This window comes from Juglans regia, unplaced genomic scaffold (genome assembly GCF_001411555.2).
Source record: "Juglans regia cultivar Chandler unplaced genomic scaffold, Walnut 2.0 Scaffold_709, whole genome shotgun sequence".
Taxonomy (NCBI): Eukaryota; Viridiplantae; Streptophyta; class Magnoliopsida; order Fagales; family Juglandaceae; genus Juglans; species Juglans regia.
This window is the reverse complement of record NW_023361968.1, coordinates 37,880-53,863: the sequence shown is the minus strand read 5'-3', so window position 1 is coordinate 53,863 and position 15,984 is coordinate 37,880. Positions and strand designations below refer to the sequence as shown.

General features: G+C 36.9%; 1 protein-coding gene across 1 annotated transcript; it reads right to left on the bottom strand.

The window, feature by feature from the left end:
• Nucleotides 1–9,871: 9,871 nt before the first annotated feature.
• On the bottom strand, nucleotides 9,872–11,989 carry LOC118346143 (protein ACCELERATED CELL DEATH 6-like; the record flags this gene model as incomplete). The annotated part of the gene is made up of 3 exons (XM_035687176.1): nucleotides 9,872–10,486; nucleotides 10,919–11,445; nucleotides 11,755–11,989. Coding segments are annotated over 3 exons (1,377 nt in total), but the record flags the coding sequence as incomplete, so codon positions are not given.
• Between the last annotated feature and the right edge of the window lie 3,995 nt (nucleotides 11,990–15,984).

Here is a 15,984-nt window from a genome sequence, read left to right as displayed (position 1 = left end):
GAGGTTAGATTTCTAAAGACGAAAGAGAGTTTAGAGCGATGTCGGGTTTACAATATTAGATGGTAGGAATGAATATATGTGCTGATTAATGATATGACTAAGAATGGGTAAAACCATGTGTGCAGTACCAGAAAAGTTTAAAGGTTTAATTGGAAATTATTATTTTTATTTAACTTGAATTTATTTGGTTTTGTTTGATTTTATTTTATTTGAATTGAAATTATGTTATTTTATTTATTAAGTTTATTTTATTTTGTTCGTTTCGTTCGAAATTGAAAAGCGGGTTAAAGATTAAGTTATGGCAGGAATATGGTACGACTGAGAACGCTATTGTTATATTTAGCAGAGTAAGCTTGAACTTTTATCAAATTGGTGTGCATTTATAATATCAAGGTTTGAAAGGAACGACATAGTCTGGGTGATCTATTTGGGGAGTAAGATATTTGAGATTTTCGATTTCATGGATGTATGACACGTGGCTTTAGAATAGAAGATTGTAAGTTCAACAAACTTTAAAGATAGACTTACAGAAATTTCACCAAAAGTTTAAGGTTTTGTAGATTTTAGGAAATGATTGTTATCATTTAATGTTTAGATTTTGAAAACTTTGGGAGTCAATTGTTTTATTATTGGATATAAGTTCATCGATCTTACAGATTTCGGAAAATGATTCTTATATAATTTAAGATCTTAGAATTGCAATTTGAAGGACTGATTTATAATGAGATTGAAATTTTTTAATTCTGCAAGCTTGGAGTGTTAGCTTGATTTATTTTGGAGACTGATTAATCTGTGACCATTAATGGGGTTGATCGAAGTTGAGTTATTAATATAGGAAATTTTAAGAGAATTATTTCTTTGAGGATTGAAGGTATTGGTCCAGTTTGGATAATAATTGTTATTAATTCGAGGTTTTAGTGGTAGGTTTTGGGATTAGATCCATAGCAGATTTAAGGATAATAGTTGGTGCAGATCCAGGAATTAATTCTTGGTGAGTTTGATGAAAGTGTGTAATAGTTCATGGTTTTGGAGATAAAGAATTTTCTACCAAATGTGGTGAGAGTTTTTTTGGTTAGTAGGCGTTGAGCTACCTCGTACTCAATGGTATTATGTTGTGTTATATTTAAGGATTCAAACCTTATGCTGATCTTAAGGAATTAGAGATTAAACTTTTGGTGGTGCGGAATTAGGATATAATTCTTGTTGATTTTGAGATAATAGGTCTGGATGATGGAAATGTTTATTGATGGTTAACTTTGGAAGTGGCTAATAGGTTACCAACTTGTAGAATTCAATTAAGGTTTGTGAGTTTTAACATAAGAGTCGATTGAGGTTAGCGCAGATCGTGTTACGAAAATAGTAATAATCATTGTGATTCCTTGGATGTTGTGTAAAGGCTCTTGTGGAAAGATGAGATTTTGGATAGTATTGCCACCCTAAGAATACTGGTTGTGATGTGCCACTGGGAGACTATTACGAGTATGATGGAATTGCCTATGAAAATAGACTTGAGAGAACATTACTCATGCTTGTTGGGAGTTGTTGTTGGTATGGTCTTTTCGAGCGTGTTTTGAGTTGTATCTGGCATCCTACTTTAGCGTGATGTTTGACCTTACAAATTTCGAGGACGAAATTTTTTTAAGGGGGGAAGGATGTAACACCCCGTATTTTAGTGTAATTTTTACTGAAGGATTTTTATTATTTATTCAAAAATTTATCCTCTTATTTTAAAATTGGTTGGATTTTTAGTGAGTTTATTTCTATGATTTTAATTTGGTGAAAATTATTTTATTGTGTGCTTTCTTGATATTTATTTATTGTTATGCATTTAAATTGCTTTTAATATTTAAATTAATCACTGGGTGATTTAATTATTTCAATTTGACTTTACCATTACGTTTAAATTATTTTATTTAACTTATGGTTTTAAAATCGTTTCCGTTGGATCATTTTCGTGACCCAAGTTATGAGGATTGGACCTCATTTCTTTTCCCCTCTTTTTCTTTCCTCTCCTTTTCTTTTCCTTCTTTTTTCTTTTCTCCTTATTTTCTTCGGTTTCTTCTCTCCCGCGCGATCTCTCTCTCTCCTCGTGCGACTTCGGCCCTTCTCTCCCTCCCAGCCCGCGCCGTCCGCCGGCGGTGGTCGACACCGCCCAGCCCCTCGCTTCCCCTGCCGCCGACGAAGCTACCCCTCCATTTTTACCTCCATTGTGCCGCCGTTAGCCCCCACGAGACCCACGAAGCCGCGGCACTCTTTCCGCCGCTGCGCCGCCGTCGTTCCACCATTGGCCACCATCTTCCTACCACTTCATCCCCGACCTCTTGGCAACCCTTTGGACCCAACCCCGGCTCCGATCGTCACCGGTGAAGCCCCACCAAGTCCATTTCCGATTTGTACATTTTTGGCCTTAAACCACCATTTGCGCCGTCATCCACGGCAAACCACCACCACCATTGGCTTCACCGACCTCTCTAGGCCCTACCCTATCATTTTGGGGTCTTCGTTTGTCTCCGTTGAAAAGTGGGTATTTGTGACCCACGGCCACAGTGTATTTTACACTGTGGTGTTGCTCAGACGTCGCCTTTTTCAGTTTCGTGATCCTTCGGAAATCATTATATAGCAATGTAAGTATTTTTTTCAAAGAATTCTCGTGAATTTAATGTATTTTTGCACTAGCACATTACACTGTATTTTAATTGCTGGTTGGTTTTGCCGGACTGAGTCCGAGGAGTAACGGGGTTGATTGGATTGGGTGATGGAGTTGTTAGTATGATTGGTTTAGACTATGAGATTTGTTGGCTGTTCGGGTTTAAATATTGGTGTTTTGTGTATGACGTGGGTTGTGGTAAATATTGGTGATTTTATGAAGTAATGATATACTTTGGGATTATGAGGATTTTTAAGTTTTGAGAAATTAAGATAGATTATTTTAGAAGCTTAGGCTTAAATATGGAAATCCGTAATTGGTTGAAAACTTACGGAAATTGTGTGATTATTTTTTATAGGTGACGATTATTAGTCAACTCAACATTTTTTGAAGAAATTTCTGAAAAGCTAAGAAGTCCAGGTAAGCGGGGTTCATATACTAGTTTTGCATAAAAGAAATAAAATGAGGTTGACTTTGAGAATAAACGTGTTTGTTTTTGAAAAGAAATGATCTGAAAACAACCTCAGATGTTCTTTTTTTTCTGCATATGCATAAATTCAATATATGAGAAAGTATTTTCTGTCATGACTGGTGTAGACATGAGCTAGTTTTGTGTACTTTGTTTCTGAACTATGTAAAAGAGCGAATAAGGAATTCTAAAAGTTTTGTTATGAACAAATGAGAATATTTTGTTTATGTTTATCTCGAACATGTGAAATGATCTGAAGCTTTTCAGTGTTTTGTTTTGATATGATGTGTCATCTGAAAACCTTGGCATGAAGTTCTGATTCTGTATATGATTGTAATCGGATTTTCGATGAAATCCGTTCTGTTTCTGTTAAGGCCCAGCCACGGGTATAATGGTGGTTTATAACCCTACCACGGGGGTGAAACATGGTATACGGCCCAGCCACGGGTATAATGGTGGTTTATAACCCTACCACGGGGTGAAACATGGAAAATGGCCCAGCCACGGGTATAATGGTGGTTTATAACCCTACCACGGGGGTGAAACATGGAATATGGCCCAGCCACGGGTATAATGGTGGTTTATAACCCTACCACGGGGGTTAAACATGGTATTGTCCCGATGTGATATTAAATGAAGATAAGATTATAATGTTTCAGTTTAGAAATGTCAACGGATTCTATTTTTGGAATAAGTTCATTTTTCTGAAAATTTCGCTCTAATGTTTTTGTACAAGTTTTGTTTCTACATTCTGAAAGTAAATGTTCTGTTCGGCTTATCAAATGTTATAAATGCTCATGTTTACATGCTAGTATATGCTCTCTGCTTACTGAGTTGTTGATAACTCACCCGTTAATCTTCATAATATTCCAGATGACATCGATGGCTCAGCTGAAGATCAGTATTAGAGTCTATGGAGAAGATTAGCATTGATTTGTTGTTGGGTATCACATGATATTAGTGTTGGTGTTGGAGGTTAATTATCTTTCTTAACTTTGCTTCAATGGATTTAGACGGTTTATGGATACTTATGTTAATGTTATATTATTTCTAGTTGTTATTTGAGACATGAAGAAAAGTTGATTTTATTTGGGTTGTTGAATTTTGGATAGATGAGTTTATTTGATTTATTTAATTGAAGTATATACGTTCGATTTGAGGTTTGGGAAAATGGATAAATTCTTGAATTTGGAAGTACTCTACCCTTGTTAGAGTTGATTATCAGGTTTTATGAGTTAACTCTCCGGACCCTCGGGGTCGGGGCGTTACAAATTTTGCCCTCAACTACCTTCACTACAGCATCCCAATTTACTTTAAAAGTCCCCTCTGCTGGTTTTGTCCACTTGTGATTCACCTGAGCCATTTGATTAGGGACTTGCTGAGCAGCTTGGTTTGATTCTTTGAAATTTTCTAACTCTACTCTGACCTTTTCCATGTGATACCTCATTTCTGCTAGTCCAAATCCATCTCAATGTAACAACCACTTCCTCCAACACATCGGTAGTAAGATGATTAACTAAATGAGTCCAAATGTTAATGAATAACTCAATCTGATAAGTCATCTTTTGCACTTTTTTGCAACTCTGATTCCACACGTCCCTAGCTTAGGTTCTTGCCTGCAGATGGAGCACAAACTATCTTCAATAATCTTTCTTATGTTAAAATTAGCAAGGGTGGGAAGGGCTTCACTACAAGCTCTCCAGATAAACTGCTTAGCAGTAGGAGCCACCTTCATTTTCCATAACACCTTCCACCCTACTTGTTCTCTTGATCTGCTTGAAGATTCCCTTCCAATTCATTCTCCAAGTCTTTATGAAGATGATACCCATTTCTTATTGAAAACTGACCATTATTAGTAAAACTCCATAACAGTTTATCTTCTCTCCCCTCAAGACTAATAGGAATGGATTTAATGGCCTCAATCTTCTGTGATGAGAATAGCTCTTGAAGGAGGTCCCCCTTCCATTGCTTCAGATAAGAATCAATCAAATCACTATTTCATATCTACAACCTTTAGCTCGAGAGGATGTAGTCTGACATGATGGGAGAATTGGAACCCATCTATCTGACCAGATATGCACCCTTTGGCCATTCCTAACCCTCCACATGAGACCCTTCTTAAGCATAGACCTCCATACAAACTTCTCCAAGCAAATGATGGCCTTGACCCCAGTTTAGCATCCAACAAGTCCACCTTGCTAAAATACTTCTGCTTTAACACCTTGGCAACCAGAGAAGATGGATCCTACAATATTCTCTAGCTTTGTTTTGAGAGCATGGGCAAATTCAGACTTCTAAATCCCTAAAACCAACACCTCAGATTCTTTTGCATGACTAAGTTGTTTCCAATTCACCCACTAGATTTTTGAAGCACCTTCATTATAGCCCCACTAAAATTTCTTAAGCAGCTTGTTTAGTCTTTTAGTAATAGAGGTGGCAAGAGAAAGATCCCCATTGAATAAGTTGGAATAGCTTGGAGGACAGCTTTAAGGAGAACTTCTTTACCTACTGCTGAGAGGAACTTTGTTTTCTAGTTGGCCACCCTAGCGCATGTTCTATCTATGAAAGAATAAAAAGCTGCAATTTTAGCCCTCCCCACCACTGCACATTTCAAAAGTCCCAATAGTTTTAACCCCAGCCAATTGCAAAATCTGTTTTTGTACCTCAACATTAGTGTTCTTGCTAAAAAAACAGATGACTTGTCATTATTCAATACTTGACCCGATGCCTATTCATATGAATCATGAATCTTGAGAATTCTAGTCAACTCCTCAGTGTTAGAGTGGCAAAAGAGCAGACTATCATATGCAAAAAAGAGGTGATTGACACTAGTAGGGCCTTTCCCAATTGGAACAATAGTAATGGCATCACACTGCTCAGCTTTATGCAACAAAGATGATAAGACCTCAGCACAAACGATGAAAATGTACGGGGATAAGGGGTCACATTGTCTAAGGCCCTTGTAAGGATAAAATTTCTGTTGAGGCTCACCATTAACAAGAATGGAATAAGAAACTAAGTTTAGATATTTTTGAATAAGGGACACCCAATGCTGTTGAAAACCAATCTTCTTCATCACTGCCTCTACAAAACTTCATTCTACCCTATTATAAGCATTGCTCATATCCAATTTTAGGGCCATAAAACCCTTCATCCCTTTCATTCTTGAGCTCATAGAGTGGAGAACCACATAAGCCACCAAAGTGTTGTCAGAAATAAGCCTCCCAAGCACAAAAGCACTTTGGTTCAAGGAGATTATGTCAGGTAGGATAACTTTCAGCCTATTAGCAAGTGTTTTTTACACTATTTTATAAATGACATTACAAAGGCTTATAGGCCTGTACTCAGCCACTCTCTTTGGATTCTTAACCTTAGGAATGAGTGAAATGAAAGTGTCATTTACTTCCTTGAGAGAATCACCATGATTAAACACTTGTAGAACAAATTTGCATACATCCCCACCCACCACCTCCCAATGCTTCCGATAGAACTGTTCTGGAAACCCATCAGGACCAAGAGATCCCAAGGGATTCATTTGAAACACAGCTGCTTTAACTTCCTCCTTTGTGAATTGCATCATAATACTAGTATTCATTTCATTCGAGATCTTGGGAACCAAAGAACTCAAACAATCCTCAAAATTAGTAGGCAAAGAGTTAGTAAAAATATTAGAAAATGAACCTGTGAAAACAACACCAACATCACACTGCTTAGTCACTACCTCTTCATTCACATCAACAATACTTTTGATTGCATTTGTCTTTCTCCTTTGATTTGCCTGCAAGCGAAAAAACTGTGTTCTTATCTCCATTTTTTAACCAATGTTGCTTGGCTCTTTGCCTCCATTTCAATTCATTTTATGCTAAGGATTGTTCCACCTCTATTTGTAGCGTCTTCATGTGAGTCATGTGAGTACCATCACCAGTATCTTGAAGATGACCAATGCTAGCGAATCCTAGAGAAAGGGCCCTTTAATCCTTCTGTTTGTGCTTCTGCTTCTAGTGCATAACGCCTCTTTGACACTGCTTGAGCTTAAATATCATCATAGATGCCCCATTCCCTCCCATTGGTCCTTTATCCCATGCTTCTTTCACAATTCCTAGGCATTCTCCCTTCATTTCCCAAGCTGCCTCAAATCTAAACACCTCATTTTGCTTGCCCCTTCTAGACTCATGTTTCTGTAAGTTGATATGAAGGGGAGAGTGATCTAATTTTATAGCAGGAAGTGCAGTAAATGTAGCACTATTGAACAAATCATTCCATTCTTTGTTAGCTAAAGCTCTATCAATCCTTTCCTTAGTGAACTCCCTTCCACTCCTATTATTGGACCACTTGAATCTCTGCCCTTGGGAGTGAATGTCATTGAGGCCACAATGGTCTACAACCTATCTGAAACATTCAATCTGTTTGTAGGGCCTGATAGCAACTCTCATCTTCTCCCTTTGAAGCAAAATTTCATTGAAGTCACCTACACACAACCATGCCATTGATGAAGAAGGTTTGAGCATCTTTAGAAGTTGCCAACTACTGCTCCTTTTAACTGTATCTGGTGGACCATATAAACCTGCAAACTACCATTTAGGACCATCTTCCGCCTACTACACAGCTGCACTAATGTGCCATCATGTATAGTTGGTAACTTTCACACTCCAACCTTTCTTCCAAAGCAAAGCAATGCCCCCGATGACCCCCACACTATCCACAATAATTTTCAAACTCCAAAGATCTTCTAACCCCATCCATCCGGCTAGTATTACACTTAGTTTCCACAAGGAAACCAAGTGGGGACACTTTTCCTTAGTCAATTGCCTAAGGATTCTAACTGTCTGAGGGTTCCCAAGCTCTAGGCAGTTCAATACTAGGAGACACATTAATATTGGTAGGGCTGGTAACTAGCATCTGCCATTGAATTATTAAAGGAATTGCCACCGCTGAAAGACACGTTGGAAGACTCACCCTTCTCTCGAGGCCCAGTAGGCTTGGGAAGTATTGTTGTTTTAGAAAGACTTTCCAAGTCTATTTGGGAAGTTTCCAACTCCATATGGCAATCAGTCTCCTCCTTTTCTTGCTCCACAGACTCATACAAGGAAACATCTATCCCATTTAGACTCGCTATCTGCTCCACATCAGGTGGTCTGCTCTCCATTGTCTCATTTTGGAAACTCCCATGATTAAAGGAATCCTTCACAGCTGTAGCCCCTCTACCATCATCCTCTTCTTTTGACTGGTCTCCACCAATTACTCTAGATTCCTTATCCATCTTCTGCACAATAGGAAACTCCTTCATAGCAGCCTTAGTATCCTTCTTATCCTCCTTTCCTAAACCGGCATCATCCCTATCACCACCTTTTGCATCTACCTGCTCCCACCTCTGTTGTTGGTTGTGACCAGGTGCACCACCATATTTTCGAGCATAAAAAATGTTGTTCATTGGTTGTGCTCGAATCCAATGACCAAACTGCCGAGACTTCAAATCATCCCCTTGGTGCTCAAATCAATGCCCGAAACAACCCCTCCCTTTATGAAATAAAGTACCACATTGAAAGCAAGAATTCTACAGCCTCTTATATTTAAAAGAAATCCAATACTGCTGCTCCTCAAACTTCAACCACTTTCCTCTTAGTAAAAGCTTATGGAGGTCCAGTGCAACCCTCACTCGAAGACATCTCCCCCATGCCAAACCATGAGACTCAACATCAACTTTATGACATGACCAATTGAGAATCCAAACGGTTCCCCCACCTCTTCTGTCATAGCTGCCTTATGAAGTTAAACCCAAAAGGGTTCAAAGTTAAATTGCAACACATTGATAGACAGAGTCTTATCCACTTGTAGCAAGGTTAAGAGGTTCCTATCAAAAAATCATAGACAACCACTACGCACCATTTCTTTATCAGTCAACTTCTGAAACTCAATCAAGAAACTCTGATGACCCAATTCCTTAAACCCATCCCTCGAACCTCCAAACTTGGGACAGGGTCACCCAATTATTATTTTTTTACTTTTACCAATCTTAATTTTATATATATATTTCTCACATTTACACTTATTTGTAAAAACATGCAAATGTCACATTATTATTAGAATATTTTATCTATTATAAAAAGAAAAATATTCATATTACCAATTGTGCAAGACATGATAAAAAGGATAAAAAGATGAGAAAAAATAGAATGAATGAGGTCCATTTATTTTCTTTTTAATTTTTTCTTGAGCGATTGATATCATTTTATCAACAGTGAAGATATTGCATTCATATTAATATATGAAAAATATAAAAGATATCTAAAAATATTACAAATTCAATCATAGTTGTAAAGTATTTAAAATGAACAAAAAAAGCTGAGAAAATCAAGAATATTTAAATAATATATAAAAAAAAAATATAAACCACTGTATAGTGTATTGTAAAGTCATTTGCTAAACTAGAAAATATGAGTTTTACTTATTATTTCAGATAAAATTTTAGATAAGCCATTAGGAATGCTCAAAGTTGGACACAGAGTATTGCATGCCATGGGGCTAAAAAATTGTTAATGGAGTTCAACGAAAGTTGCGAGTTGTAAAAGCTTTGCAATTGCAAGTCAAAATTTCCGAGTTAAGTTAACGAGGTGTCATTCTGGAAACCAAATACTAACATAGAAAATTTGCAATTAAACACTATAGACAATCACATTTATCTTAAAAAAAGAAAAGTTCCGTACTCATAATATTTTTATTGCTCAAATCAGAAATATCCTTGCATTGCGCTTACATCATAGGTACAACCGTAGTTTTAGAAATATAAAAACAAGGATGGTAATGAAGGATAAGCAAATAATACAAGTGGGAATTGCAATGTTTGAATGCTCCAACACAGCATATGTTCCTGTGACAAATGCCAAAACCATTGGTGCCATGGACGAAATAAGGAACCAAAAGGCCATTTGAGCAAAACATAAGCGCTGCCTGAAGAAGGATTTAGAAGGAATAAACGGAATAAATAGGTAGATAAAGACAGCAGAACTGGATAGCATCAATGCCAGGGCGTTTGTAATGATGAATGCTTTAAAAGCAGTACTTTTTTCCAGAACTGCAGAGCCTAGATGTGGATGATCATCTCCACCAATGAAGCCCCCTGGCATGGTAATGCCTGCTGCAAAGGTCACGGTTGTAATGAGTGCAGCAACTACCAAATGGGCTTGAGCCGCTTTATCCATCTCTTCCTTCTTTTTCTCCATCTCCTGCCAATCCTCATCCCCCTCTGGCTGTTTCTCCTTCTCAATTTCATCATACCCAGTTTCTAATACTCTTCCATTGAAAAGGAACCAATGATTTTTTTGGCCTTTATAAAATTCGTCCCGCTTCCTCTGTAAAGCGGAATATTGTACCTAGCTCGCATAATATTTGTTTGATAAAGCAAGGCGGCTCAGTACAAAATAATAACTAAAATCAGAATATGTAAAGACAGTTAACTTCATATTTAAATGCATCTTATAAAAATACATTTAGAAGTTATAAAATGAATAGAAAAATATTATCGTTCCTAAGATGCATCATTATAAAGAAGATATATCAAATCAAATATGTTTTGAAACGAAACAGGTTTTGTAGAAATATCTGATTTATATATTATGTTATGTGATACATGCATAAATCAGTTTAATTTTAAAATAAAATGAAAAAAAATCCAATTTGATTAATTATGATTCTAAGAATTCCTTTGGTTTCTGTAGTCCTTAGCATATATTATTGAAAAGAACTAAATTCAAATATTAAGTATATAATTTTATTTTTTGAAGAAAGATAAAAGATTATGTTACCTCATCACCATCGGTTGGAAAGCATTTACTTCTTAAGATTTGAAAAGCAATCTGATTCTTTTTGTTGAAGACCATTTCGTCAACTCTTGGAGAATTCATGACACCCTTCATGTATCCAACATAATTGTAATAGTGATGGAGAGGTGTATTCCCGTCATTGTCCGCCTGATTCAAAAGATTCCGTAAAGACGGATTATTTTGGATGATTAGCGCTGCAGTTGGCCAGTGGCTGTGCACGGCGAGATGGAGTGCATTGTGGCCTTCATTGTCAACCACTTCGCAACAATCAGGACACATTGATATAATCTCTTTTGTTACTCCTTCTTGGTTGCGATGAGCTGCAATGTGAAGAGCTGTCCTACCCTCTGCATCTTTCATATATGCCACCTCTCTACCATATTGCAGCAATAGTTTTGTTGGCTCAACGTAACCCAAGTATGCAGCCAAGTGAAGCGGAGTCCAACCTTTTTGGTCTGTTTGTTTACATAGATCGCGACCATATCTTTCCAAAATGTTTTCGGTCATTCCTAAAAGAATTTAAACATGCTAAATTAATGTAATAATTTTCTGATGGACAAAAAGGAAGACATAGGTTAGGAGACAGAAAAAAGACTATTCAGGTGGTCATTTAATGTGGTAAAATGCAGGACAAGGCAGACATGATCAAATATTTCAAGCTTTAAGTTAAGCACGAAATTAATCTAAAACCAGCTCTGTGCATATCAAACATCTTTATATTTCATGAATTCGATGTCCTGTCATATTTGATACCACCACATAAATATTTTTTTAAGCAAATCATATTCTACAATGCGTAAAAGATAACATAGCAATACCTGCATCATTTGAAAATGTTGCAGCATGCAAAGCCGTTCTACCCAAGGGGCCATCATAAGCTGGTGATTGGAATGTGTTCAAAATTTCAGATACCAAATCTGGAAAGTGTCTCTCGGCAGCCAAGTAAAGTGGGGTCTCACCAGCACCATTAGCACCAAACGAAAATTCTCGATCTACCTCCCTTAGTAACTGTTTTACCACTTCAATGTGATTGTGACGTACAGCATCGTGTAAGGTTGTAACGCCCCAATGAAAGGCCCAAACCACATGGCCTATACTCCAAAAGGACTAGTCAATGATACAATTGGAGCCCCATTGGAACCTTATAAAGAGCAAGAACTTCTCCTTCCCAATCAATATGGGATCCCATACACCACCTACCATTATCCATATCATATGGGGTATCACAATCTACCCCCCTTAAATTTCCGACGTCCTCGTCGGGCCTGTCCATTATAGGTGGCACGGCTCAAATCCCACATGTGGCCCTGTCACGGGATACAATAGTGATCTCTGGCCCTGTCACGGGATATAATAATGACCTCTAGCCCTACGACGGGATATAATAGTGGATTTCTGTTCTGAGTGCAATCACTTTGATATTCTTGGTGATTTATGTTCTGCTTGGCTTTCCGCAGAATGCACAACCCTACCACGGGGGTTAAACATGGTCTCTGTTTTGATATGTTATGATAAGATGAAGATGTTTAGTCATGTTGTGCCAAAGGAGTCTTTGAATATGAAAAGTTGGTTTTCTGAATATGAAATGTTTGAAAAGTCGCTCTGATTTTCTGATAATATGTATTGTTGAGATTTGCATATTGATACTGAAATGTTTGGTTTCTGCATTCTGAACAATGTAAAAATGCTCATGTTTACATACTAGTATATGTCATATGCTTACTTAGTTGGTGATAACTCACCCCTTATCTCCAATTATTTTTCAGATGATTTTTGAATAGTCCAGCTAAGGATCAGGATTATGGAGCATCGGTGACATGATTATTTAAGCATAGTGGATTACTCGTAGAAGATTTTTGAGAAGTGGTGGATTTTATTAAGAGATTTTGTAGTATTCTAATGACGTTATATTTTGGAGTCTATAAATATATTGATGAATTGTGAGTTTTAAGTTATAGGGAGTAACTCTTCGATCCCTGTGGGAGCGGGGCGTTACACTTCTGCTTGCAACCTTTGTAACAACTTAGACTTTGCTTCTATCTCTTTATCACCTACCATTCTCCTCTTCTTACTCCACCTTTGCAAAGTAACCCCAGTCCTCTACAGTAACATAGAAATGTGACTGATCTAATTTCCTTTCTAAGCCTCCTTTAAGACCTTTTCACACTCCTTTTCAAAAGCCTAGCTAGCTCGCTTCATATTTAAAAGCCCTCTATTTGTTCCAATATTTGCCCTTCTTCTTTAGTACATGCACAAGTAAGGATTTATGATCTAAAGTGCTTGTCACCATAACAACTTGTGCTCATTTCTAAGTAGTATTTAGAATGGATAAACAGAATAAATAGGTGGATAAAGATAGTAGAACTAGATAGCATCAATGCTAGGGGCTCGTAATGATGAAAGCAACACTTTTTTCCAAAACTGCAGAGCTTGTATGTGGATGATCATCTCCACCAATAAAGCCCCCGGGCATGGTAATGCTTGCTGTAAAGGTCGCGGTTGTAATGAGTGTAAAAAGTGAGTAGTTTTTTCTCCAAGAAAATTTCATTAATATTTATTACAAATGACAAAGTATTCTTTTTTTCTTTCTACGAAGCAATGAGGAAAAAAAAAAAAGAAGACTTCATTTCATTTTTTTTATCAAAATAATTTTTTACCGAAATAAAATTACAAAACGGCATTTTGTTAAGTTTATATATTCTTCAAAGGTTGTAAAGCGAAGCTAAGCTAGCCGAGTTTCAGTAGAAAATTAAGACAAAATGAATATACTATCTCAAGAGTCAAGAGAGTACTCGACATCAGACCAAAAAACAATCTATTAAAAAAAAGTATTTTCAAATACTTTTTTAATTAGATTTGTTGTTATTCCCTTCCGTTTAGAAATGATTTGATTATATTTAAATTTATTATATTTAGATAATATTGATGAAATAGATAAACTCATTTTAATTTTAAATCAGTTTAAAATTTAAAATTTAAACCACATCAAACTGATTTATATTTTATCTGATGTGATACTTAAATCTGTTTAATTTTATGATTCTAAGAATTCCTTTGGTTTCGGTATTCTTCAGCATTAGAACTAAGATGTACCAAAGATATACTTTAAAACTCAATACATTAGTTTTAAAACTCTTAGAATCATAAAATTAAACAGATTTAAGTATCACATCAGATAAAATATAAATCAGTTTGATGTGGTTTAAATTTTAAAACTCAATACATTAGTAGGACCCTCCATAGGTCCTACTAAACCCAAAGATATACTTTAAAACTCAATACATTAGAACTAAGAACATCAGATGTCTTTCTTCTAACCACATCTCCTCAGCTTAAACACTTTCACCAATCTAATCCAGGTCCTCATTTGGACTCTCCACATTATCTGAAAAATATTATGAAGATAGGGGGTGAGTTATCAACAACTCAGTAAGCAGAAATCATATGCTAGCGTGCAAACATGAGAATTTACAAAGTAGAGCATGCAGAACACAATATTTTTCCAGAGTTAAACATGTAGAACCAAACATATTTCCAAAAGTAACAGAGCGATGGTTTTAAGACAAGTAAAACCCTTAGTGCTTTGGCATAACATAAACTGAGTATCATCATCAAATCAAAACAGAGCATCAAACAGAGCAAAGACCATGTTTCACCCCCGTGGTAGGGTTATGCTAACCCCGGTGGCCAAACCAGGCAGAGACAGAGGTGAAATCTTTCCTTTATTCTTCTCGGAGCCCCGAGTGTGCACACAGGAAAAGACCACAATAAAACCACTTTGTTTCCAAAGTGGGTGCACTCAGAGACAGAGAAGTTGGTACCAACCCAAACAGAGCAGAGCATAACAGAGCAGAGCAAAGCAGAGACAGAGTCAGATACGAAAACCAGTATACCATGCCAAAGATTTTCAGATGTTATATCAAAATAATACAGAGTACCAAAACAGAACCAGATAGTTTACACGAGTTGAACACAAAAGCCAAAACATTTTTCTAAATAAATGCACAACTTTTCATATTCTCAATATCGCTCTTTTTTCCAGATTTCAGAAACCACATGACAGAATTTAGCTCATGTCTACACAATGCATGTCAGAATATATTTTTCTCTTTTTTCGTACAGATTTCATGAGTATGCAAATAAATGACCGAGGTTGGTTTTGTTTTTCCCAAGTTCTCATTTCACCACCAAAAATATGCACAGTTTTCAGAAAATCAACCTCAGCCTCAATAATTTGTGTAAGGCCTAGCATAGGAACCCCGCTTACCTGACTCCTGCAGCGTATTAACTATGACTTGAACACTGTCTCTATTCGTCTCGTCACCTATTCATAAATAATATAAACTAAATATTAAAGTCTGACAATACACAATTGGTCTTTAAACAACTCAAGACCCAAAACTCTAGACCATAATTCAGCAAGTTTAATCAAACTTAAATAGCCAAATAACAAATCCAGACAGCCCAAAATTTGACCCAAAATATTCTATACCAAACTCAGTATGTTGGGTATATGTGGAGACTGATTTGAAGCTGAAAAAGTGTTTGCTGAAAGTTGGCTCGACAGTTGGCTCGAGCCAAGTTCGCTCGACATACTGCTCGAGCGAAGTCAAGTCAGAAAGGTTCGCTCGATATCGCTCAACTATTAGCTCGAGCGAAGGCAAGTCAGAGAGGTTCGCTCGAGTCTCGCTCGACACTCCACTCGAGCGAATTCAAGTCAGAGAGGTTCGCTCGAGTATCGCTCGATACTCTGCTCGAGCCAATGTTCATTTGGCCGTTCGCTCGAGTCGAGCTCGACAGTCCGCTCGAGCGAATTACGCAGATTTTGCGAACTGAACCAGATTACACTACGAAAAATACCCTTCTTTCCATTAAAATGTAACTTCAAATTATCCAAACCTATAACAATACACCAACCCAAACTATTTACCATGTATAACCACCAAAACAACTCACAAAATTATTACTCAAGTCACGGCTAGAACAAAAAAAAAAAACTGCAGAAAATGAGTGTAAAAACAAACCAAAATCAGGAAGTAGCAGACGGC